Source organism: Gossypium arboreum, chromosome 11 (genome assembly GCF_025698485.1).
Source record: "Gossypium arboreum isolate Shixiya-1 chromosome 11, ASM2569848v2, whole genome shotgun sequence".
NCBI lineage: Eukaryota > Viridiplantae > Streptophyta > Magnoliopsida > Malvales > Malvaceae > Gossypium > Gossypium arboreum.
The window spans coordinates 1,773,842-1,799,547 of NC_069080.1; the positions used below are offsets into that span (position 1 = coordinate 1,773,842).

The window sequence follows — 25,706 nt, forward strand, 5'->3', positions numbered from 1 at the left end:
ATTCTGAAAAAGCGACAATGTGACAAAGAAAATCTTGTCTGTCATTAGACATTAGTGATCCTAATTGTTTGAAATCCAATAACAAAAAGTACAAGTTTGAAGTTTATGTCGAAAGCAGCACATGGTTTCAAATGCATGTTTTTGAGCCAACCAAATCTTTAGATTCTGGCAGCTGTCAAAAACTACATGCGATGTACGCTTAGAATAAGGTTAAAATATGCCTAAGGACCATCTACTTTTCATACATCTAGAATTTAATCCCTATATTTTTATTTTAAAAATTTAATTACTCTACTTTTTAGATTTTAAAATTCAGGTTCAACTATTAATGCTATTAAAATTATTTTGTTAAATTTAAGTTTATTTCAACGCCATTTTATTAGTTATATTGTTATCAAGTGAGTATTTTTTATTACAAAATATCACACGAACAAAATTCAATAAAATAATTTTAACAATATTAAAAGTTAGACCTAAATTTTAAAATCTACAAAATAAAGTGACTAAATTCTTAAAAATAAAAGTACAAGGACTAAATTTCAAATTTATCTATAATTATTTTTGTCACTTCTTTTCTGTGTTGTTGTTTCTGTTAATATGCATGCAAAATTACAGTTCTATAAGAAAAATAATTTAAGCATTTGTACAAGTTTTTTAATAAAGTATTTTATAATAATTTAACTTTTCGTATTTAATATATTATCCACATACAATTTTAAAATAAATATACATTAATGGATTCATACATCAATAATAAATCTCACATCAATTTTGAGATTTATCCATTTAACATGTGATATCATGTAATTTATTTTGATATATAAATTTATATACAATAATACATTCAAATAAATAAATATAGTAAACCATGATGACCAAAAAATTTATAATTAACCATAATTTAAAGATAAAATGAAGATTATTGTACGTTGAGACTGAAATTCTAATAATCTTATAATAAAAAAAGAAAAAGCTTACCAAGTCAGACTTCATAAAAACATTATTTTATTTGGACTTTTGTGGTGCAAATATTGGATTTTTTTATATGATTAATCTTAATTATTTTATTTTATCATAAAATTAAATGAAATTCATATATTCTCCATTTGGGTTAGGTTAGGTTCGCTTCATTTGCCAGCTCTGTTTGACTAATGAGGCGGGCGGCATTGAATTTTAATGCATAAAAAATGAGGGTGTTTGAGTGAAAAAATAAATTTGAAAAATAGGTTGAAGTAAGAAAAAAAAAGGTTAATTTAAAAATTGATCAAGCTTCGAGTAAAATTTTTTTTGGTCTGAGTTTGATTTGACCTGAATTTGCAAAAAAAAAAAACTTACTTTTTTGTTGTTTTTCCATTGTTTTCTTGTTGTTTTTTTACTGTATTGTTAACATTTTACTATTATGTTATTACTATTTTGTTGTTATTATTTATATATTATATAACTCTTATTTTTTATTAATTTTGCTACTATTTTAAAAGTATTTGCTTGTTAAGTTGCATCTTAATGTTATTTAAGTATAAAGATTTTTTAAAATTTATTTTCAATTTATTGGGAAACAGTTGTTTTAATATTTTTAGTGTTTTTGATGTATTATATATTTTTAATATATATAATTAATACGGGACTAGGTTTTAACATTTTTATTTGGGTCAAATTTGGACAAAATTTTAGGTCATTTTTCGGGCAATACCGAGCCTATCAAACGAACATGAAATTTTGTTAAGGCCTAACCTGAAACCGATCCAACCTATAGACAAGTCTAATTGACCTACTTCTTACTATGTTTTTCAATCTAAGGATTTATTAAAAATAAAATTAATTAAAACAGTTTTTAAATGAAGTTTTAATTTCCTTAAAAATTGAAGTTTTTAATTTTAATGTCACTATACTTTATAATCTATGTATAACAGTAAATAATTATATACTTTTTAAAAGAAGAAATTAATTAACCTATTATTTACAGTAACAATTAATGTTATTAAAGCAGTAAACATTGAATATTTTATCATAATTTTGAATGGCTTAAATAAGAATATCACATTATATAAAAAAAAATTTATGGAATAGAATACTAGTACATGGCTGCCAACATTCAACCTCTTGATGTTGATTTAATGAAAAGATTATTGTCTTGTTTATTTAAATCAAACCAAACCCATTTTGAAGCTTTAGTTGCAGTCTATGTTTTGGTCTTTAGGCCATCCAAATTCCTCCAAAAATGTCAACACCACTCCATTCGACCAACCGAAACCTGTCTGCATTTCATTATCCCCAAAATAAAATCCTTAAAACAAAAACTTTGATGCCATTTTTGAATATAGCAATTCTTTTCTGCAAACCTAAAATTATATATAAGGTTGTTAAATTATTAATAGGTTTTATATTTTGGTCATTTAACTTAAAAAATTATAAAAAATTAAATTACATAATGTGTAAATGTTGAGGGTTTGATTTTTAAAAATTAAGATTAAATTGATACAATGTATAAATGTTGAGGGTTAAAGTTATTATTATATCAATTTTAAAAGTTGCCACTGTTAGGTGACCAAAAAAGAAATTTACTAATAGTTTAGTTTATAACTTTTGATAGTTGGATGACCAAAAAAGATATTTATTAATAATTAGTGACTATTAATGTAGTTTACCCTAAAAAAATTGTAGATGAAACGGTACCTGGGGTCTATAAATGCCACCAGCACCATATTCGCCACACTTTTCCACGTTATATTTCTCATGCATTGTCCCTGTTTTCTTGTAGGCCACGTAGTTGGCTCTGATCCATCTTTCAGCTATGTCTCTCGCTACTTTCCTTGCTTCTGTCGATGCAGATCTCCACAAGCCTTCAACTATCATGTGCTGAATTGGAGCCCAACCATTTGGGAAGTCCCTGCTTATTATCATTATTATTTTCCTTTGGAACATTAATTCTATGTGAAAGTAAAAGAAAATACATGGACCAGTGTTTAACGCTTGCACTTAAATCTGTGTAGTTTTAAAGAGTGAAAAGATGTGCTAACCATTGGTGTCCCGAATTTGTCAAAGAGGTTGCAATCCCAGCAGCACAAAGCAGGCCTGAACTTTGAAGACTTCTTGTTACCTTTTCCACCAGAGGAGTATCTGTACATACAGACAGACAGACATATCGAAAGATTTTTAAGTTTTTCTTCCATTTATGAAGCAAAAAAAACACAATTTCTTCTTGTGAAAATAATGCATGGTTTCTAATTGAGATAAACTTGTAAATGGGTAGTGAGGCTTTTTGCAAAAAATTACAAACCTGAGTTGAACAAATCAATCCACAAGGGAACAAAGTTTGAAGCAAACACATTCTGGTTCTGATTCTGAGCTTCCCAAGTTTGAGGTTCCTGAAGGACAGCAACACAAAAAAACGAGGAGAATGTTAAAAGAATTGTTATGGTATCATCTTACAAAACTACGGTACTTTTGGTCCTTTGGACACACACAAACCTTGGGTTCAGCACCATAGTTAAGCCAATAATCCACCCATTGTCCCATGTTTTCGTTCCAAAAGACAGAGTTGAATGCCTTCTTTCTTGTGTGAGAAGCTGTAAGGAAATCCTCAGCAATGGCATCCTCTCCAACAATTTTGGCAAAGAAGGCAATGTCAAGTTCCATCTGTACATATATCAAGAAATGGATGAACATCCATGGAGTTACTGATCTCATGGGTGTTATTAAAAGAGAAAGTTATAACATACCCTCAGTATGAATGCATTTAAATCAACAGGTAAAATAGTTGTTGTGCTCAAACTTGTAAATTCAGAAGGGTTCCTATAACAAAGATTTCATATATTTGATTAGTAAAAATGTCCTTCGTAAAATACAACAGTCTCGGGCCAAGCTAGAATTTTTTTATTAAGAGGGTTGGAATTGAATTATAAATTTTTATATGGTTAAAGTGTAATTTTATTTTGTATTAACTTCGAGATTCATCATTTTTGAAGGATTAAATAGAAATCTTTTCGATTTAAAATGTATTTTTATCATATATTAATTTTTAATTTTAGCATTTATAAAGGACTAAAAGACAATTTTTGTTTCTAATTTGGAGGGGTTGAAGCCCTTGACTGCTCTAGATTCAGCTCTAGCTGAATGATTCATTCCAAACTCTTCATTGTTTTTGAAATATCAGTGTCTAATACTACCTCCGCCACATATTCAGACATGGGTTTGGGGATAAATTCGTGTTAGACACATTACATTCATCACCCACACCCTGATATGAATAACATAGCTGTAGTTAACCAATTCATCAGAGCTGAAACGAGGGTATAATCAGGTGCTTTGACCTCCCAAAAATGAATTTTTTTTCAATTCAGTCTTCTTATAAATAGATAAATTATAAATTAATATACTAAAATTGCACTTTAGCCCCTAAAATAAAAATTCTCAATTTAAACCTCTTATAAATAAATTATAATATAGTAAAATTGCACTTTAACCCCCCTAAAATAGAAAAAAAAATTCTATTGAGTCCCTTTAAAAAGGATGAAATTATCATTCAATACTTGGTAAACTTATATTTTGATCTATGAAAAAATTATAATTGAATTCCAGCCCTGCTAAAAAAAAAATTCTGAATTCTCCTCTGATGAAAAGCTACAAATGAAAGTATAATTTGTATAACCTCATCCATCTTGTGCTGAAATCCCATCCAGATTCAGCAGTTGAAGCAAGCTCTCGGTAAAATTTCTGTTTCTCATTAACATTCAAGAACTTGGAAGCAAATCTTTTATCCTGGTACATATGATCATGTTAAAAAAAATTTCCTCAAATATACAACATGAAAATACTAGCAAAGGTAAAAGGAAGTTGAAGACAAGAACACACAATGGCTGATGCTTCAGGCCTGGGTTTGTTCCACATTGCATAATACCGGTTTAATGAGTGATTACAATTCTCAGCATCATGGATGATCATCGTATGTATTTCTACATCATAGTTCAAACTCACAAAAAAAGCTCAATTTGAAGAAAGATTTTTAGTGTGAGAGGAAGTTAAATCTTATTTTCCGGAAAAGTTAGAACAAGCAAGAAATTGGTCATACAAGTGAAGGGTAATTAGTATACCTGAATTCCAGAACTGATATTCTTTAAGCAATGCAGGGAGAGCCTTCTTCACCAAATCCACATCACCAGTTCTATTGTATATCTCATAAACCATTGCACTCAGGAGTGGAGGCTGGCTGCAAAAAAAGGGTACCTCGAAGCTTGTAAATACTTCCATGAGCAATTCACCTGCAAGGCTTGAAAGCCACTGAACTTTTGCGATTTTAGAGGTGGCTAAGCACTTTGCTCAGTTAAAAGCACCATGAAGGCCCTTCTACTGGGAGTCAATTTGCATTTTGTCCCCTTATACTCTTTGATTATTCTATCAATCAACTCAGTTTTTAATGGATGAAATTTTTAACAGAAATGACTGGTTTGCTCTTTGCTTTAAAATAAGAGGACTAATTTATCATTTTTTTGAGTAAAAGGGGTCAAATACAATTTGACTCATAGTATAGAGACCTCTATGATACCTTTACTCACTTAGCCATTATACTCTTATTAGTGATTGCTCACAGTTTTTAACTTTCAAGTCTCTATGTATATATATTATAGCTGGTCTTAAGAGTTTTTTCAATGCGAGATTAGGGTGATAAAAGTTATTTAAGAAAGGAAGGAATAAAATCAAAGATATTCGAATCCTGAACTTACCAGCTATCATCTCTTAAAGGTAAGAAAATATACGTGAACTGATTGGATTAAACTTTTAAGACTGAGTTAAATTAGAAGAAATTAAAAAAAAAAAAATTACCTTTCACAAAATGTCCCTACAAACAATGGGAAGAAAATAAATGAAAGCACCACTACCTTCGATTCGTGTAATAGGCTCTGGCACCATTAAGTACATAACCATATGTATCTAGCAACGAAATGAGATTAGTCACAATGGCTTTTGCTGTCTCGTGCATTTTACTCGCCAGCAGCCCTCTGCACAACCATTTATATCACATTTATATCTTCATATGAAGCCAAAAAGTTAAAAAGGAAAATCAAAACTAACCTGATAACCCAATAAGAATCCCAATAATAAACTTCCCTGAACCGTGAACCAGGGATCATACCAGGCACTGGTAAAGGAAGCAAAGTATGCAATTCAGGATGATCATGAACCGAGCTCGAAACTGCCCTACTCAGTTTCTTCCACAAACCATGCACCTCTAATGCCCAAGCTCTCACCTCTGGGTTCTCCACCTTGGGCAAAAACCCATGTGGCTCCGTCTCAAAATCCATTGGCTCAACATAAACAAGATCCTCTCCTGCACTTTTAAACCACTTTCCTATAAACTCTTCAAAATCCTTAGTCGACACTGACCCATTTTCTGTCTTGGAAATTTCATCGAACGCCTTCACTGTGGTTGAAAGATCGAACTTTAATGACAAGTCTATAAAGTCTTTGTGATCAAATTTTGATCTCTCGTAAGTTTGGAAAGCAGTTTCTTGGATACGTTCAAGGAAAGTAACTAAAGAGGTTGTTGGTATTACAGGGCCTGAATCTTTACCACATGAGTAAGGCGATGAAGGTGAGTGATTGGCAGCAGCCATTGGAGGTCTCTCTGATAGTAGTGAAAGTAGGTGAGGAGGTCTCTCTGATAGTAGTGAAAGTAGGTGATAGATGTCTGTACTATGAAAGAACAAAATATTTAATCTTATAAACTTTATCAGTTAATCAGAATTAGATTCCTTAACGTACAGGAAAAAAAAAAAAAAAACATGGACTCAACAAAAGGACAGGATATTTTTTAAAATTTTAAATTATTAGTTGATAATATAAAATAAATGAAAAATGAAACGCATGTAACTGCTAAGTAGTCACATCCAGCGGTGTTCATGGCCGGGTTACCCGGCTCGGCCTGAAAGGCCAGTCTTAAATGTGAGAGGTTTTGGATAAAAATATAGGTCTGAAAAATAAACTGGGAAAAAAAAATAAGGTCCGTTTAAAAATTTGGCCGAGCCTCGGGTAAAGTATTTTTAGCTCGGGCCCAACCTGGCCTGGCCCGAATTCACTAAATGACAAAAAAAATTGCATTTTTTTTTATTTTTGAATGTTATTTTCTTGTTATTTTCTCTCTATTTTGCTACTATTTTAATATTATGTTGTTACTATTTTGTTGTTATTGTTTAGATATTGTATAAAACTTATTTTATTATTAATTTTGTTATTATTTTAAAGGCATTTGTTAAAATTTTTATTATTTTAGAGTATTTACTTGTTAAGTTGCATCTATCTTTAATGTTATTTAAGTCTACATATTTTTAAATTTATTTTCAATTTGTTGGGAAGTATTTATTTTGATATTTTAATATTTTGATGTATTATATATATTTAAAATAATATAAAATAATATAAAATTATCTGGGTTGGCGGACCGAGCTCGAGTTTTAATATTTTTATCTCGGTCAGGCTTGGACAAAATTTTAGGCCCAAAATTTTTAAGTTTAGGTTTAGGGCCCAAAAATAGGTCTAAAATTTTGCCCAAACCCGACCGGGATAAAATACTAAAACTCGAGCTCAAATTTCTACTACCAGTATTAATTTTTATATTATTTTAAATATATATAACACATCAAAAATCTAAAAACATGAAAATAAATTTTCTCAACAAATTGAAAATAAATTTTAAAAAATATGTACACTTAAATAACACTAAGATAGATGTAACTTAACAAACAAATGCCGTTAAAATAAAAAAAATTAACAAATGCCTTTAAAATAATAACAAAATTAATAATAAAATAAGTTTTATATAATATTCAAACAATAACAACAAAATAGTAATAACATAATATTAAAATAATAGCAAAATAAGAAGAAAACAACAAGAAAATAATATTCAAAAATTTAAAAAAAAATACAGATTTTTTTGTCCTTTAGTGAATTAGGGCCGGGCTAAAAATACCTTACCCGAGACCCAGCCTATTTTTAAAATGGACCTTATTTTATCTTCCAAGCTCATTTTTCGAGCCTATATTTTTGTCCAAATCCTCCTATATTTTGAACGGTCTTCGAGCCAAGCCGGGTAGCCAGCCCATAAACACCTTTAGTCACATCACCTTGTTAAAAATTACTATTTGAATAGACATTTTTGTTAGAACAAAAAATTGACGAAAGTCGTTATGCAATGTAAATGTTTATTTCAGATATAGTTAAACATAATAATTTTTACTTTGATAATATTTTTTACAATTATAAACACTTGATAAACTATGATTACAATAACACTTGATAACCAATTTAGAAATAAGAATTTTAACATTTAATTATTAAGAGATGTAAGCCATGGAATGTTATTTTGAAAATGTATTACCATTTTTCTAGTCCTTCAAAATCTATATATTCACCAAGAAAAAAAACAAGCGAAGAAAGCGGGAATATTTTTCTCCCTTATAGAACTTCTACAAAAATTAGCACAGTATCCTCATTACACCTAACTCTAATAAACTCAATCACTTTTCAGTGGCAGTAGCCATCGAAGATTTTTGTTTTAGAGTTCATCATGTGAATCATCCTCTTCTTCATTTGACGCAGCACCGCCAGGACCTCCGCCGGATCTTTGATATACAGCTGTGATGATAGGGTTGCAAACAGCCTCAACTTCCTTGAGCTTCTCCTCAAAATCTTCCTTTTCGGCATTCTGGTTGTCATCTAGCCACTCGAGGGCTTCTTTCACGGCCGTTTCAACTTTCTCCTTCTCGTCGGATTCAAGCTTGTCAGCAAGCTTGTCCTTGTCGCTAATCTGGTTTTTCATGTTGTAAACATAAGTCTCCAGGCTATTGCGAGCATCAATCTTTTCCTTCAGCTTCTTGTCCTCCTCCGCAAATTCTTCGGCCTCACGAACCATTCTTTCAATCTCCTCCTGGCTCAAACGACCCTTGTCGTTGGTGATTGTGATCTTCTCTGATTTACCTGTGCCTTTGTCTTCGGCCTTGACGTTTAAGATACCATTTGCATCAACCTCAAATGTAACTTCGATTTGAGGTGTTCCCCTGAGAATCGAGAGATCAAATAATAAGAGTCGGTAAACTTGGGCGAAGATTTGAAGAAAACATGAAAGTGAGTTGATGGAACAGAGCAGCAAACCTTGGAGCTGGAGGAATTCCGGTAAGATCAAACTTCCCAAGCAACCTACAATCCTTTGTCATACTCCTTTCACCTTCAAAGACCTGATATCAAACCACAAATATTCAAATAAGGTTCAAATTATGTTTCAGACTCTTCTTTTTTTAAGTATTTGTATATGACAATCATATCCTAAACATATTCGGAAGTAGGTATTCAGATACGATCCTTCGTTATATAGGTTCAAAATATCCCTATACGGATTCAAAGTATCCCGATTCTTAGCATTAGAAAAGAAATCCAAGTCTCATGCCTTCTAATGGCAGACAGCCATTTCTAAGTTTCAATTATGAACCAGTAAAATGTACCTGAATGGAGACAGTGGTTTGCTGATCCTGATAAGTGGTGAAAACTTGCGATTTCTTGGTTGGGATAACGGTGTTCCTGGGAATCAACTTGGTCATTACCCCACCAACAGTCTCGATACCGAGGGTAAGAGGAGCCACATCAAGAAGAAGAATATCTGTACATAGATTCAGTTAGAACAATTTACATCAGCTATAGTCTCGTGTAGTTGTGATAGAGAAAGTTGCAGGAGATGAAAACGTACCTTTGGTTTCATCACCACCCTCTCCACTCAAGATGCCTCCTTGTACTGCAGCACCATAAGCAACTGCTTCATCCGGGTTAACACCCTTGTTGGGCTCCTTTCCATCAAAGTAGTCCTTGAGGAGCTGTTGAACCTTGGGAATTCTAGTGCTTCCACCTACCAGAACAATCTCATCAATTTGTCGCTTCTCCAAACCAGCATCTTCCATTGCTTTCTTCACAGGTCCCATGGTCTTTCTGAACAGATCGTTGTTCAACTCCTCAAAGCGAGCCCTGGTCAGTGGCTCGGAGAAATCGATACCATCAAAAAGTGATTCAATCTCTACACGGACCTGGTGCTGGCTGCTGAGAGCTCTCTTGGCACGCTCAGCTTCCCTCCTAAGCTTCCCAAGAGCCTTGTTATCCTTGCTGATGTCCTTTCCATGCTTTTTCTTAATCAGTTTAATGAAGTAATCCATAACCCTATGGTCAAAATCCTCACCTGCAAGAAAAATTACCATAAGCAAAATCCATAACATAAAACATTTTCTCAAAAACCTAAAAGCAAAACTAAGAATGATGCTTACCTCCCAAATGAGTGTCTCCATTTGTGGAAAGAACCTCGAATACACCATTGTCAATTGTCAAGATACTGACATCAAATGTTCCACCACCAAGGTCAAAGACAAGAATGTTTTTCTCACCACCCTTCTTGTCTAAACCATAGGCAATGGCAGCTGCAGTTGGTTCGTTGATAATTCTGGCCACATTGAGCCCAGCAATAATGCCAGCATCCTTGGTGGCTTGTCTCTGGGCATCATTGAAGTAAGCTGCAAATCAAATAGAGAGATCATTTGAGCATCATGAAGCATCAGCAACAGAATATTTTCCAACAGAGAACTCTGGTTCTTATAAAGCACTAACCAGGAACAGTGACCACTGCATCCTTGATTTTCTTCCCGAGGAAAGCTTCAGCCGTTTCCTTCATCTTAGTCAGAACCATAGCACTGATCTCCTCAGGACTGAAGACCTTGGTCTCCCCATCCTTAATCTTTACTTGAATATAAGGCTTTCCATCCCTGTTCACAATCTTGTAGGGAACAAGTTTCATGTCCTTCTGGACCTCCTTATCATCAAACCTGAAAAGAACAAAAATGCGAAGTAAGCATTAAATCCCAATCTATCCTTAATAACTCAAGAAACATAAGAAGAATGTAAATTACTTTCTTCCAATGAGTCTCTTAACATCAAAGATGGTTCTCTCTGCGTTAACAGCTGCCTGGTTCTTTGCAGCCTCACCAATCAGCCTCTCACTGTCAGTGAAAGCCACCCAAGATGGTGTAATACGGTTACCTTGGTCATTGGCTATGATTTCAACATGACCATTCTTGTAAACACCAACACAAGAATAAGTTGTACCAAGATCAATTCCAATGACTGTCCCCAATTTCGTGGCTTCCTCCTTTGCAATTGAGATTGCAAAGAGACATCCTGATTAAAAGCTCACCCAATGTCAATACTTAATACCATAATAAAGGCCCACTGGACAACATTTTACATCATTATTAACTGCAATTCGCTCACATAATTAAAAGTAAATTATTTATGGAATCGGAAATCAATATCAGGTGTTCCAAAAAAAACATATCACAGACAAAAAATTTGTTTTCCACGGCTAGAAAGATATTATTTGTATCTATTATTTACATTAGTGCATTAAACTCGAAGAACATCATGTATCACACAAAAAGATAAAACGGAATTCTAACGAATTTTCTAGAACGTTCTTGTGCGCAAAATTACCAATTCTAAATTAAGATATCGCACATCAAATGAAAAACGAAATAAAGTGAAACACGTGATTTTTTAGTAATTAGTCCAAGCATCATTTTAGACAAAAGTTTAAATCAAACGAATTAGCTAGTCAATAATTCCATAAATCCAGAGATTACTACTAGTACTCGAAAACCAATGCGGAGAATAACAAACGATATGAGATAGCTAAAACTCTCATTCATCGTCTAATGCATCACTAGAACCGTAGAACATGAATCAGATCCAAACGTGCAGCAATTTACGCGCAATAAAATCATCAAAACAGAATTATATATAGTTCATTTCCTCTCCAACATAAAAAAAAAGATCCATAGATCATGAAATCACATAAAAACAAGCAGATCTAGCAAAAAATAAAAGCAAGAATAGCAGCGCACTCACCGAACAAAACTATAGCTAGAACCACCAAAGAGCCGCGTGCTCTCCCCGAGCCAGCCATCGCGCGTCCTAAACTCCTCTACCTCTCTTCGAAGCAGTCTCTCGGAGCTATATTTCCACTATAAATCGCTGATCGTTTAAATGAGCTTTGAGGACCGAGACTCCTTTCCTTTTATAGTGAGTCGCGGTTGGAGCCATTTTTATATTTGGAGTATCCCGAATCTAACGTTGGTTTCAGATGGGGGTGCGAAAGAGAGAACATGTCATAGGTGCTGACGTGGACCAATGACATTCCGAATAAGGATTTTATGAGCCAATCAAATTAGATCTTGTGTTGGGGAGATCGTGGCCGTTTATTTTCTCTGTTCCCAATCGTCCGCTTTCCCGATTAATAAATTAACGACTCTTTCTTTTTGGTCATATAAATAAGACGACTATTGACTGGTAGACTGGCAATTGAACCTAAAACGCACAATTGCTGAATCGTTTTGGACCAGCCCAAAGCGCCAAATGTCGTCCATTAACATTGAGTCAATTTTTTAGATAAAATCAAAACAAATCATCAATTGTGCAATAGCAATTAACTTGCTTCTTGAGATTGCGAGTTGAATTTCGCTTTCGAATAGTGTGCTTATGTAAAAATATATGATTAATTGGATAAAAACTAAGGTTGGTTTTTTAGATGGGTTGAATTTTGGATAAGTTTTTAGTGGGGTTCGATCCAAATTGGTCTACTTTTTTTATTGTTTGTTTATGTTTTACTGTTATTTTGTTATTATATTATTATTTTATTGTTAGTGTTTAGTTATGTATTATATTTTTAAATTTATTTTTATATTTAAAAATAATATTAAAAAATTTAATCTGAGCGAACTAAATCGATCACGAATTTAATATTTTTTATTTGTGTTGAAATTTAATAAAATTCTAAATTTATTTTTTTAGTCAAACCTAAATATAAAAATAATACATTCACCCGAGCTAAACCCCACCAATAGTTTCACTCTAACAAAATACTATTAATTTCACTCTAATAAAACACTATTAATATACGCATTCATCACTCTTGAAAGATCTCATCAAATCAATAATTACATACGAAATTCTTACTCGATCAAGTTCATATATGTTGTTGTCGGCACCTCATCCCTCAAAATGCTAGATGACAATATGCACAGATTATACACGTGGCTCTCATACATATCCCACAGGGATCGGGCCTGTATAAGCTTTTCTCATGGCTTAGTTGAGAACTAACATTCTCAAAATATTAAGAAATCAAGAGGAAAGGGAAGCTCTCTCTTTCTCTCCAAAAATCCTTCAATATTCGGAAATAATATTTAATAAATTTGAGATCAGGTAAGCATTCAACATGAATAGCAAACGTTCAATCGAATACAGCCTTTTTTTTGCAAATCTTGAAAAGACAAATCGATTCAGCAGCCAATCCAATCAAAGAGGGAAATCATTCATTAATTAATGTGTGCAAATAGTATTAAATTTTTAGCCACAAAATTAAACAAGGCATTACAGTAACAAGAAGAGCAATCTGCATGTAATAATAATTATTAGCCAGATGTTTAGTTTTCTAATTACAACCTTTGGTAGTGCCACCCATCTGTTAATTTCCCAGCAATATCTCATCTACTGTTGGAGATAAGAGTTTCTTGAGGTGTTTTTTTTTTAAGGATAATATATATTTTAAAATTATATAACTAAATTCATCATTATTTAAAAATTTAATTATTATAAACACCGAATCGAAGCAAATTAATTAAATCATTGTAGTTTTTGTTATTCAATCAAAATATATATTACTCTATCATTCATGAATCACGATAAAAATATCATTCAAACTGTTATATCAATAGTTAAATTGTATTTTATCTCTTTCACTAAAAATTTAAACAAATTAATTTATATCACGCCACATGTAATTGTCAAATTATTTAATCAAAAATAATTTAATTTTTAATAAAAAAATTATTTTACTCTTTTAATCTAAAATATAAAATTAATTGACCCAGTTTATTAGCAAAAGAAATAAAATACAATTCAACCCAAATACATAGACGTGTATTATAATTTTACCCAAAAGACTTAGGCAATGCCTACACGAAAGAAACTATGTAGGGACTAATGGAACCATGCATTGCAACCTAACAATTGCTTTTTGGTAACCTCAGAATTGTTTCATTGAGGTGACAGAAAGTTAGTGGCATTCAGACTTTTGTGGCATATGTTGTTAATGGATTTTTATAAATATTCTACAAAGCTTTTGAGTAGCTTTGCTGTTCAAAAACAGTGGGGATTTAACCACCTTCTCAACCATATAAATCTCCAATCTTGTCTCCTCCATTTTCTGATAGCACCACCATGGGTACTTATGCTAAAACCATGATTCTCTTTCTCTTGGTACTCTATCTTATTCCATTTATAGGTCTGCAAAAATTTTCCATTCACTCATAGTCAAGTAAATTCTAAGATGATACAAAAGGTGATTTTAATCTTTTTTTCTTTCTTTTTGGTTATATTTTGTAGCCAAAGTTAAGGGCTTGGATGCTGGTGCAACTTCAGCTGACTCTGGAATTAATGAGGTAACTCTTTACAGCAAGGGATCTGAAAATTTCTATTTGTCTAAAACATCTCTAAAATTTTCATTTACCAGAAAATATTATTTGAATTTGATGATTCAAGGAGTTTTGATTTGCTAAGGTTGAATTTTGCTATTATTTCCTGTATTTTAATTTGCTCAATTTTAATATTTGTATTTTCCAAATTGATCAATTTTAGCCTCTATATTTTTTGAATTTTAAAATTTTAGTTCTTACTCAAATAATAACACCAAATAATAGCAGTTAAATCTGTCCGGTTAAATTCAATTACTAATTTTTTTACTATGCATTGAGATATAGATTTGATCCGTATTCTCTAATTAGGTGAAGCACTCATATTTTTTAAATTTTAAAATTTTAATCTCGATACAATTTACATAATTTACATGCATTAATTCATTAACTGAATTTTTAGTGCATAAGATATGAAAATAATATCACGCATAATAATATGTTTGACACTTCATATTTTAGAAATAACTGAACTTGACATAATAAATTTAATAGCTACTATTTGATGAGGACTGATGTTTAAATTTTTGAAAAGTAGAGAGACTAGTAGTAGAATTTAACCATTTGCTAATATATTATGACTGATAACTGGTTTTGAAGGGTATGGTTGAAGTGAAGATGAGGAAGCTGAAACTAGATGTTGACATTGTAAAAGACTATACTCCGGTTATTCCAAATCCTAAACACGAACCACCGCCGAGAGGAAAACCGGGGACATCAGCCGGAAGTGGTGGTGGCGGCGGCAGCTGAGGACTCTTGAGAAGCACGAACTGTCTACAAGCTTAAAGTAGTACTACTTTTTTTTTTTTTCTGGTTGTCTCTGCTAGTGTTTTAATCACATGGGGCATATTTAAGACTTCACCGAATAAAGAACCAGAGAACTATTAAGTAAAATTTTACTGGGGTTTTTTAGTGTCCTTTTTATATTGTTCTTAATGAAAGCGTGATGTTTGAAAAAAAAAATTCACAGAAACTGTTTCATAATCCATGGACCAAAAATCAGTTGATTCTGCATTTTGCTGGTTCTGCACTAAAACATAGTCTTCATTTTACGAAACTAAACAAGACATTCCACCATACCTGCTATTTGAATGATCATGCATGTTATTTGCTTCCGAGTAGAAATTTAAAGTAATGAGAACAAACGATTTTAAAACAGAAAAAGAAAACTAATCAAATCCCATTCAAACTTTTGAACAATTTTTCCAACTGAAAACTAGTTTTTTTATGGATTAATCCACTCAAATTCAGACAATTGCAAGTACAAATTTACTATGAAGGAAAAAAAGCAATTTAAGTTAAAATTGATCACTTTCACAATTTATCTCATTTGCACAATTCCAGCAGAGACCAGCTTTTGGATCTTGTTCATCACCATAGGGTTCTTCATGTGTTCTTGTGCTGCCTTTGGATTTTCCTGGAAATCAATCAAAACCTGCCCAAATCCAAGTTTTTGTTTTTTAGTAAACCAAACAGATCCACAAATAGTGCCATATATCATAAGTACTCAGTTGAAAGTTGAAACCCTTTTTTTTGGGTTACAATATGCCTGTAGTCCCTATACTTTTGGATTAGGAATCTAGTCCTATACTTAATCCTTTTATTTTTCATATTTTCATATTTTAAAATTCAAATCCAATTGCAATCTTTTTTCATGAATGAAAAATTTTTTATTTCAAAATGTCACTAACAACAAATTAAAAAAAAAAAAACCATGTTAATAATTCAACCTGAATTTTCAGATTTGAAAAATAAAAAGACAATTCCTAATTTCCGAAATGTACAAGGACTATAGTCACATTTTTAACCAATTTTTAAGCACTTGCCTGTCTCATTACAGGATCTGAGAGAATGTTCTGAATTTCTGGATCTTGCATTGCCTTAGCCTGCAATATCACATCAATTTAAAGTTATATTGACATCCTAAACAGCTTGTCAATTCAAAAGAAAAGCAATACATATAATCTCGATCCTCACCTGTCTTTCCTTCAGTTCTTCGGGGCTCAAATCACCTCGATTGGCTTTGTTGATCTGTTCTACGCATCTGCAAAATAATTGAGATAACCAAATACTTAAAATAAGGTACTGCTGAATTAGGAAGAGAAAACCAAAAATAAAAAAGAATACTGTGTATACCTTCGAACACCATCGAGCAGCTCCTGGTTATTGGCATCGTGTTTCAACCCTTCCTGGTATGTTTCTAAAGCTTTGTCATACTCTTTCATGAAGAACTGAACAGCACCTTTTCTTGTGTAACCTTTGGAAAAGGTTGGGTCAAGCTCAATGCACTTTTCAGCATCTTTCAGCCCCTCGGGCAATGCACCCAATTTTGTGTAGCATGCAGCTCTGTTGCTGTATGCCTGACAAGGCCAAAATGCATTTCAACAATCAAAATGATAATACTATAGTTCCTTGGTCAATGATCACCAACAAATTCACAAAAAAATAGAATCAGACTTCTCACCTTTGGATCTTTCGGATTTCTTCTCAGTGATTCCGTATAATGCTTCACAGCCTCGGGATACTTCTGCTGCTTGAAACATTCGTTCCCTGTGATTATATTTTTACCGTCAAAAAATGAATATTATACCAGACTACTATTCTGGTAACTCCTATATAATATAACTATTCCACACGGACTAAGGATAAAACTTGATCGAACATAACCATTCCAACATAACCACCAAGGTATTAGTAAAAAGTAAACAGAAACTGATAAAGAATACCTTTCTCACGCTCCTCGTCTGCTATCTTTGGATCAAAGTACTCTTGTTGCTCCAAATCCTTCTTTGCTTTTTCAGCATCATTTAGTTTTTTCAATGTGTCTGGATTGCGATGCTCTGTAAGAGCTTTCTGGAAAGTCTCAATAGCTGGTTCATAATCTTTCGAGCATTTTGCCATCTTCACCAAAGCAGTTCCCTTCCTAGTCAAAGCTCTTGCTATCATTTTATAGTCTGATCTGAGCTCTCTACCTCTTTCAACAGCCTTGTCACAATCCTTAATGCAATCCTCGTACTGCACTCGAACAAGGAAGTTCGCAAGAAAAGGGCACCAAAGTTTATATTTAGATCTTTTCCAAGCATAGAACATAGTAATGCAGATATAAAAATTGTAGAGAGTTCTTTTATTAGTTCCCAGATGAAATAGACATGCGAAATGTAATAATGATGATAAATTGATGACATCTATTCTTACCCAAAAATATTCACTTGAGATATTGGCAGGTTAGAAGAAAAGGAGAGTCTAGTTGAGAGCAATATTTGGTTTTAACCAAAATAAAACCAGCCCATTAAGTTCTTCGGTTTTGGTTTAGTAGAGGGGGCAGGTTGGTCGGTTTTGACCTCAGTTTAATTGGTTAATTCGATCGTTATCGATTTTTGAATCCTAGAACCAAGCCAACCAAAAAACCAACTTGTTTTATATTATTTAAAATATATTTATGTTTTATAATATATAATAGACATATAATCATATAAACCTAACCCAACCCAATAAACCTAGACCCAATCAAACAACCCAAGGTCGGTTCAGTTTAGTTAGTTTTCAAAACTAAAATCGGTCAGGTCGGTTTTCTCATGTTAAAATCAGCTAAGTTTGAAAAAAAACTCATACAAAACCATCCAATTAAACCGATTGATCTCCCCTAGGAGAGGCTAGCCTCCATTGAAACTCATTTCCCTAGGCGGAAACAACTAGGCCTTTACACCCAGCCCCCAAAAATAATAGTCTTCTGAAGAATAACACAAAGTCGTTGCGTTAATGTTTGTATATAACATCATGATTACCTACATTATTAAGCAGATGATATACATTATGATCACTTAGCAACGCCTAAAAGTGTACTCAGAATCACACCACCATAAATTCATATCGCGAAACCATGATCAAGAATTTAAATGGCTATCACAACAAGACCTAAACACGTTCGAAATGTACTTTCATAAGTTCAATCACTGTTAGATGCTCGTAAAAAAAAAAAAAGGGTCGATGTCCTTAGAGCAGAAGAAAACCCAACAGTGAATCTCATTCCAAAGTAGCATCCTGTGGTTAATTTTTATACTAGACGTAGCATGAATTTACTAACCTAGGCCAAATCAACAAACAGTTTCTAAACTATTTTAGTATTGTAACAATAGCTACGTTAAAAGAAATAACATTTCCAACTTCTAAATAAATAGATAAAAATAACCACACCTTGCCCATTTCCAAATAAACAGCAGCCCGATTAGTGATGTACGAAATATCTCCATCATCAAGCTCCATTGCTGTCGTGTAATGCTTAATAGCAGTCTCAAAATCCTTCTTCTTATATGCAGCATTGCCAGCCTCCTTCTCCTTTAAAGCTTTCTCTTTCTTCTCCTTTTTCTCCTTCTCTTCTTCCGTAATTTCCATCGGTTCTGGTTCAGGCTCGGGCTCAGGCTTCTTCACCTCCTCCTTAGCTGGATGTGAAGGAGACGGAGCTGGAGGTGAATCCGCCTCTGGAATCTCCATATCATCGCCACCACCATGTGCCTTAAACTTAACATTCAACAAAACACCCAAAGCTTGCATAACCCTCTGATCTTGCAAATACTCATTCAATTTGCTAGGATTTCTTTGAATCTCTTGCATCGCCTTAACAAAATCCGGCTGTTGTAAAAACACCCTAGTGGTCGGATCAGCAGTCAACTTCGCCCACATCTCCGGTCCCTGAAAAGCATCGCCAAACAGATTAGGTGGCGAAGCAGCCCTAGAACGCGAAGCCGAAGCCGTCGCTGCCGATTGAGCATCAGCCAATCCAGACTTCAAAGCTTCATTATTAGGATCAATCTCCAGACCCTTCTTATATGCTGAAACAGCATCTTGATATTGGTGCAAACCGAGGTGAGCCGCGCCGAGCCTGCTGTAACCTTTAGACCAGTCAGGTTTAAGCTCAACGGTCTTTTTGGCGTCCGACAATGCGGACTCGTATTGATGGAGAGAAGCATACGCAGCGGATCGGTTAGAATAAAGGACGTGGTTGGTGGGGGAAAGGTTTATAGCATCGGTGAAGTGTTTGATTGCGGCGTTGAAATCACCAGAGGAAAAGGCGGCGTTGCCTTTGGCTTTCGCTTCGTCGGCCATCAGCGGATGAATCTGCAGGCTTTTGGATCTGGTTTTGAGAAAGACGATATCGGATTTTTGAGGGTTTTAGGGGTAATTTACAAAATTTGGAAGAAATGAAATGTAATTATAGAGAAAGAGAAGTTCGAGGAGCAGACTAGAGAGTTCTGGTGCTTCTCGAAGCTTCTTCAGCTTTTGAGTAGTCTACTTGGATTATGGGTTGTTTGGACGTCAGTTTAATTGTTTTCCAAACTACTACATCGGGTTTTTGGGCATGAGGGAATAAGATCACACGATTTTAATAATGGGTAAACTACATAGGAGGTCATCTAACTATGGTCAACTTTCTTTTTTGGTCACTTAACTATTAAAAGTTTTAAATTGGTCACCCAAGTAACGGGATTTGTTTTTTTAGTCCTTTTCCGTTAACTTCCATTAAATGTTTGACGGAATAGTGAGGTGGCATATTAAAATTTTGTATAATATCAAATTTAACCCTTAATATTTATACATTATCTTAATTTAGTCATAAATTTTTAAAAAAATTAACTCAATATTTACACATTATCTCAATTTGATCCTAATTAAAAAATATAAAATTAATCTTTCGATATGTTGTTTGTCAAGAGCCGATGGACACTCTCAATAGATCGATATTATCTTCAATTAGGGTTGTCGCTCAACCTTACGAAGAGCCCAAGTATTTGAGGTGTTGAGTTCAACAAAGAAAAAGTGTCTTGTTGAATCGAACTCTGTCACGCACAACCACCTATTAGTGATATAGGCCGTGAATCAGAGCTCGTAATGAATGCACATAGATAAAGGTAATCAAAACTCGATTTGGCTCAAAAAAATAAAATAAAATTTAAATTTCGAGTTAATCGATTTTAGTTATTCGAATTTTTTTTAGTCAACTCGTATAAGTAATTCTGGTTTCAAGTTGAATTTTACAATTCGAATAACAGATTAGTGTAAATACTTATTTGGTTCTTGTCAATTTTGAAAACGAGCAAATTAGTATTTCTTAACAAAATTACAAAAAAATCAAAATAATTTTAAAATTCCAAAATTTATATTTAAAAAATACAAAATATAAAAAAATCTAAAAATATATACAAAGAAAGTTAATTTTTTAAAAAATTCTAAAATAATAATTTTGGACCTAAATAAGTTAATTAATTATTCAAGTTTATCATACTAAAATTATTTAACTTTATACAATCTTATCTATGTTATATTGTAACAAGATTTTAATTTGACATCTTTCATTTTTAATTTAACTTAGAACAATTTCCTTGATTCGACTGATTTGAATTTCATTTTACTCAACTCAATTTGAAAAAGTTTTGAATCAAGTTAAAATGATAGAAGAGGACTCGTTAACTCAAAATTTTTTCAGTCAATTCGACTCAATTCGATTGAATACTCACTTTTACACACAAAATGTCTTATGGATATCAATTGATTAAATGTGGCTCATTTGACCTATTTGAACTGACCCACTCTATCTACTTGAAGCCTTAGTGGTTTACTGAACCATTCAAGTAAAACTAGAATTACCGTGGTTAATATTTGTAATCATAAGTGATAAAATTATATAAAGTTTAAATCTCTCAAAACTCTTATCTTGTAGATAAACTTTAATTTTGACCGTCGATATAATTTAAATTGTACTGTCGAATTTGAGAATACAAGTAGAAGTATTGTCTTCATTTATAATCACCTCATTATCGAATAATATAATACTTTTTAGAACATTTATTCATACACAAGAGGAATTTTTTTTGAAGAATTCCCACTCTCAAAAGGTAATTTGAATTAGACAAATTTAAAGTAAAAAAATTGTCTAGATCCACATGATTTGCAAAACTTAAATTTTAGTCCCATGATACAAGAAGTAACATCGATGCCCATTGACACCATATAAAGACACGAGCGAATGCACATGTTCCCTTATTTGATGATCGTGTGATATACACAATTGACCCCGCAAAAGAGGCCCCTCGTTCTTGTTGAGAGAATGGTACCTCCTAATATGTTTGTTCAAACTACATAATTTTAAATAAACAAATACCATTTTAAAATTCTCAACTCTTTCAACGCTCAAAAATTATATAAAACCAATTAATCTAGCTTATTTTTTTCTCTTTTTGGAAAAAATTTACACTAAATAAATTCATCAAACAGACCCAGACTTTTCCTTTGCAAATTCTGATTTATGTTGCATTTTCTACTTCAATAGTATTGTTACATTTATACCCAAAACTGATATATGAAACTAATAATTTAAAGAAAGGAGAGTGCTGTTGCACTTCAAATTATGAAGTGAACAAAAAATAGTGTTTGGATGCCAGGAAAATTATGAAACAACAAAATCAAGCAACAACTTCTTGTTGTTTAGTAGCAAGCTCGTTCTGGATATGTTGAGGGACGACATCAAACTTGGCCAATTGCATGGTGTAGGATGCACGACCTTTCGTCATACCTCGGAGAGTGCTGACATATTGGAACATCTCTGCAAGCGGAACAAGGGCATCCACCACCTGCAGTTTAATCCGAAACCAAAACTCATCAACACGATAATATTACAAGCAAAACAAGGAGAAAACATATGTTATGATGATGTGATCTGATATATACCTTGAGTCCTCCAGGCTTATCACCAAAGCTGTTAATCTGGCCTCTCCTTGAGTTGAGATCACCGATCACGTCACCTAAATGTTCTTCGGGTGTGACAACCTCAACTTTCATTATAGGTTCAAGCATCCTAGGGCCAGCCTTTCTAATCCCTTCTCGGAAGGCTCCCCTGGCTGCCAGTTGAAATGCCAAGACACTAGAATCGACATCATGGTAAGAACCATCTACTAGCACGGCACGTACATCAACAACAGGAAAACCTGCAAGTACACCATTACACATACACTCCTCCAGTCCTTTCATCACTCCAGGAATATATTCTTTCGGCACGGCTCCACCTTTGATTTCACTCTTGAACTCGTATCCGCTACCTGCATCCATCGGCTCGAAACGAACAGTAATATCAGCAAACTGCCCTTGTCCACCTGATTGTTTCTTGTGTACGTATTTCACTTCTGAAACTTTGGAAATACTTTCCCGGTAATTAACTTGTGGTGCACCGACATTGGCTTCGACCTACATGCACCAAGCAATCAAAATAATGGCAATTAGAGAAATGTCTGTACACGTATAGTTGATCGGCATGATCAAGGGTACTAATATGTTTGGCAATTAGATATTGCTACAAACCTTGAACTCTCTCTTCAAACGATCAACAATAATCTCGAGATGTAATTCTCCCATTCCTTCAATTACGGTCTGGTTGATCTCTTCATCCCGTGAGAAGTGGAAAGAAGGGTCTTCTTGAGCAAGCTTGATCAAACCATTAGCCATTTTATCGACATCAGCTTTAGTCTTAGGTTCAATAGCAACCTTAATCACAGGATCGGGGAAGTCCATTCGTTCAAGTACAATAGGATGGTCAGGGTCGCTAAGAGTTTCACCTGTAATAGTATCCTTTAGACCTGCAAGAGCAACAATATCTCCGGCCAATGCAACCTTAACGTCCTCTCGACTATTGGCGTGCATTTCCAATAGTCTACCGATTCTCTCTTTCTTCCCTTTGTTAGCATTCAAAACATAAGATCCTGCAGCAAGTTTTCCTGAATACACCCTCACAAATGTAAGGGATCCCACAAACGGATCGGTCATGATTTTGAAAGCTAATCCGGAAAACGGTTCTTCATCACTTGCTGTCCTTTCAATTATCACTTCGGGATTCTCAGGATCAGTCCCCTTCATTGCCAGCAACTCAAGAGGAGACGGCAAGTAATCCATAACAGCGTCGAGTAATGGCTGAACACCCTTATTTTTAAAAGCCGAGCCGCATAATACAGGTACAAAACTGATTCCAATGGTGCCTTTCCTAATTAATTTCTTAATGGTTTCCTCATCGGGTTCAACTCCTTCTAGATAGTTCTCCATAGCTTGATCATCTAATTCAACGATCGTTTCTATCATTTGTGATCGGTACTCTTCAGCCAACTCTTGAAGATCAGCCGGAATATCAGCATACTCAAACTTTGCACCCAATTCTTCCCCAGACCAAAGCACAGCTTTCATCTTTACAAGGTCAATGACACCTTTAAAATTATCTTCTGCACCAACCGGTAGTTGAATCACCAGCGGTTTAGCACCCAAATTTGTAACTATCATATCTCTGGTCCGGAAAAAGTTTGCTCCTAGACGATCCATCTTGTTGACAAAGCAAATTCTAGGTACCCCATACTTATCAGCTTGTCTCCATACGGTTTCAGATTGCGGTTCAACACCAGCAACACTGTCGAACAAGCATATAGCTCCATCCAAAACCCTGAGAGCTCGTTCCACTTCAAGTGTGAAGTCAACATGGCCAGGGGTGTCGATAATATTAATCCGGTGGTCTTTCCAAAATGTAGTAGTTGCAGCCGATGTTATGGTAATACCTCTTTCCTGCTCTTGTTCCATCCAGTCCATTGTAGCAGTTCCCTCATGTACCTCACCAATTTTATAGTTTCTTCCTGTGTAGTATAGAATACGTTCTGTTGTCGTTGTCTTTCCGGCATCTATGTGAGCCATAATTCCAATATTGCGATAATCTTTCAAAGGTACAGCACGCTTTGACTCTGTTAACAACCAAAAAGATATATCCAATTATCCATCTCACAAACTCAAAAAGTTGGAAAAAGAATAATAAAAGCATCATAGAAGCCTTAGGAGCCGGATTGCACTTTGCACCCTCTACTCAAAAAATGGGCAAATTAGTCATATACATTAGATGAAGGAATAAATTGGACCTTTTGTTAAAATTTTCATCCAATCCCTGTGTATCAACATTGACACGGCCGTACTTTTACCCAAAAAATTGTCTGAATAAATGGAACACATTACATCGGGAAACAAGAATACTAAAAAATGTGAATCAAAGGACAAATAATTTACATTAGCATTTTGAAATATTTTAAGTTTTTGCATTAATAAACCCGAAAATTAGCTTAAAAAAGCAAGCATACCGAATTTGCTATCGCCAAGCGATGAAAAAAACTAAAATTAAAGCTAGAACCAACAAAAACCCAGTCTTAAAAAATTCAAAACATAACAAAACAAATCAAAATTACAACAAATTAATTCATAAAATTTTTTAAAAAAATTCAACTAAATAACTTAAAACAGTAACCCAGAACAAGTAAAAGAACAAAGCCAAAAAACGCAGAAATGGAAAACGTTTACCATCAGCGGCCATAGCAAAGAGAGAGAAGTTCCTTCTCTTCCCCTTTTGTTGAAGTGAAATAGGAAGTCTTGAGCCAATTCTGACACTCCCCATGAACTGGGATAAAGAAGAGGAAATTGAAGAAGAAGAAGCTCGAGGACGAAGACCCAGAAAACGAGTTGAAGAAGATAAAGGGGTTGGTCTCCTTTGAAACCCATTTAGATTACACACAGTTGAACTCGAACTCGATACTCTTAGCGCTGTTTCTGCTGCCATTTTTTTTTTTTTTTTGGTTTTTGGCCTCACGAATTATCTGTTCTTTGTTTCTCTTTTTTTTATGTGTGAGGCTAGGGATAACGATGACTTCGTGGTGTTTATATTTCCTACTGATGTGGTTAATGAGTTTGCCATCGTAATTACGAAAATGCCATACTCTATGGTTGATGATGAGGTTGGAAGCCAACGACCGTGAGGCTGCCACGTATGTTTGAAATTAGATGTCCGCATAAACCAGAATGGTGGGGCAGGTTTCTCTAGTGGACTCCTCTCACCCTATCGTATATTCATGCTCATCCATAATACAAACATAAAATGGATAATATGGAATTTATAGAATTATATGGTATCCGTATTTTAATATAATTATAGTAAAATAGGAAGACCACATGAATATATAACATTTTAAACATAATCATATCAATGCTTAAACTTTAACAACCTCCACACATGTTTTTCTGTTTTATTATACATAAATTCGTTTTTTTAATACACTTAAGTTTATCATTTATATTTGTATAATTTAT

The 25,706-nt window shown here is 33.7% G+C and overlaps 4 protein-coding genes and 1 long non-coding RNA gene across 7 annotated transcripts; 1 reads left to right on the top strand and 4 right to left on the bottom strand.

The window, feature by feature from the left end:
* Nucleotides 1-1,975: 1,975 nt before the first annotated feature.
* LOC108454713 (trehalase-like) lies at nt 1,976-6,819 on the bottom strand. 2 transcript variants are annotated; one of them, XM_053020886.1, is made up of 12 exons: nt 6,569-6,819; nt 6,070-6,418; nt 5,877-5,996; nt 5,091-5,206; nt 4,852-4,952; nt 4,649-4,758; nt 3,720-3,792; nt 3,469-3,636; nt 3,278-3,365; nt 3,018-3,117; nt 2,674-2,887; nt 1,976-2,255 (listed from the first exon to the last, which is right to left on the bottom strand). In XM_053020886.1, exons 1-12 carry the CDS (start codon nt 6,609-6,611, stop codon nt 2,169-2,171), a joined length of 1,569 nt encoding a protein of 522 aa, XP_052876846.1. In that variant the 5' UTR covers nt 6,612-6,819; the 3' UTR covers nt 1,976-2,168. The 2 variants fall into 2 exon arrangements, with proteins under 2 accessions (XP_052876846.1, XP_017608750.1); XM_017753261.2 differs by having other exon boundaries at nt 6,070-6,814.
* A 1,557-nt stretch (nt 6,820-8,376) lies between these two features.
* Nucleotides 8,377-12,234, bottom strand: LOC108456854 (luminal-binding protein 5-like). The gene is made up of 8 exons (XM_017755571.2): nt 11,932-12,234; nt 10,938-11,205; nt 10,639-10,853; nt 10,302-10,544; nt 9,737-10,216; nt 9,495-9,649; nt 9,148-9,230; nt 8,377-9,053 (listed from the first exon to the last, which is right to left on the bottom strand). Exons 1-8 carry the CDS (start codon nt 11,987-11,989, stop codon nt 8,552-8,554), a joined length of 2,004 nt encoding a protein of 667 aa, XP_017611060.1. The 5' UTR covers nt 11,990-12,234; the 3' UTR covers nt 8,377-8,551.
* Nucleotides 12,235-14,188: 1,954 nt separating this feature from the next.
* On the top strand, nt 14,189-15,449 carry LOC108456970 (uncharacterized). 2 transcript variants are annotated; one of them, XR_008274171.1, is made up of 3 exons: nt 14,189-14,368; nt 14,470-14,525; nt 15,174-15,449. It is a non-coding gene; the product is annotated as an uncharacterized LOC108456970 (long non-coding RNA). The 2 variants fall into 2 exon arrangements; XR_001867039.2 differs by having other exon boundaries at nt 14,192-14,368; nt 15,156-15,449.
* A 254-nt stretch (nt 15,450-15,703) lies between these two features.
* LOC108456969 (hsp70-Hsp90 organizing protein 3) lies at nt 15,704-19,903 on the bottom strand. The gene is made up of 7 exons (XM_017755743.2): nt 18,750-19,903; nt 17,282-17,570; nt 17,020-17,105; nt 16,692-16,915; nt 16,533-16,599; nt 16,382-16,441; nt 15,704-15,990 (listed from the first exon to the last, which is right to left on the bottom strand). The coding sequence occupies exons 1-7, from the start codon at nt 19,656-19,658 to the stop codon at nt 15,877-15,879; spliced, it is 1,749 nt and encodes a 582-aa protein (XP_017611232.1). The 5' UTR covers nt 19,659-19,903; the 3' UTR covers nt 15,704-15,876.
* A 1,929-nt stretch (nt 19,904-21,832) lies between these two features.
* On the bottom strand, nt 21,833-25,286 carry LOC108456929 (elongation factor G-2, chloroplastic). The gene is made up of 4 exons (XM_017755680.2): nt 24,924-25,286; nt 22,905-24,319; nt 22,278-22,790; nt 21,833-22,180 (listed from the first exon to the last, which is right to left on the bottom strand). Exons 1-4 carry the CDS (start codon nt 25,177-25,179, stop codon nt 22,013-22,015), a joined length of 2,352 nt encoding a protein of 783 aa, XP_017611169.1. The 5' UTR covers nt 25,180-25,286; the 3' UTR covers nt 21,833-22,012.
* Between the last annotated feature and the right edge of the window lie 420 nt (nt 25,287-25,706).

Coding starts and splice junctions, on each gene's coding strand:
- LOC108456854 (XM_017755571.2), bottom strand. CDS start 11,989: ATGGCTGGCTCGGGGAGAGCACGCGGCTCTTTGGTGGTTCTAGCTATA. Junction 9,650..9,736: donor GGGTGGTGATGAAACCAAAG/GTACGTTTTCAT, acceptor ATCTATGTACAG/ATATTCTTCTTCTTGATGTG. Junction 9,054..9,147: donor GGAATTCCTCCAGCTCCAAG/GTTTGCTGCTCT, acceptor CTCGATTCTCAG/GGGAACACCTCAAATCGAAG.
- LOC108454713 (XM_017753261.2), bottom strand. CDS start 6,611: ATGGCTGCTGCCAATCACTCACCTTCATCGCCTTACTCATGTGGTAAA. Junction 3,118..3,277: donor GATTGATTTGTTCAACTCAG/GTTTGTAATTTT, acceptor CTGTATGTACAG/ATACTCCTCTGGTGGAAAAG. Junction 2,888..3,017: donor ACAAATTCGGGACACCAATG/GTTAGCACATCT, acceptor GATAATAAGCAG/GGACTTCCCAAATGGTTGGG.
- LOC108456929 (XM_017755680.2), bottom strand. CDS start 25,179: ATGGCAGCAGAAACAGCGCTAAGAGTATCGAGTTCGAGTTCAACTGTG. Junction 24,320..24,923: donor CTTTGCTATGGCCGCTGATG/GTAAACGTTTTC, acceptor GGTTGTTAACAG/AGTCAAAGCGTGCTGTACCT. Junction 22,181..22,277: donor ATAAGCCTGGAGGACTCAAG/GTATATATCAGA, acceptor ATTAAACTGCAG/GTGGTGGATGCCCTTGTTCC.
- LOC108456969 (XM_017755743.2), bottom strand. CDS start 19,658: ATGGCCGACGAAGCGAAAGCCAAAGGCAACGCCGCCTTTTCCTCTGGT. Junction 17,571..18,749: donor TTTATTTGGAAATGGGCAAG/GTGTGGTTATTT, acceptor GTTCGAGTGCAG/TACGAGGATTGCATTAAGGA. Junction 16,916..17,019: donor GAAATCCGAAAGATCCAAAG/GTGAGAAGTCTG, acceptor TGGCCTTGTCAG/GCATACAGCAACAGAGCTGC.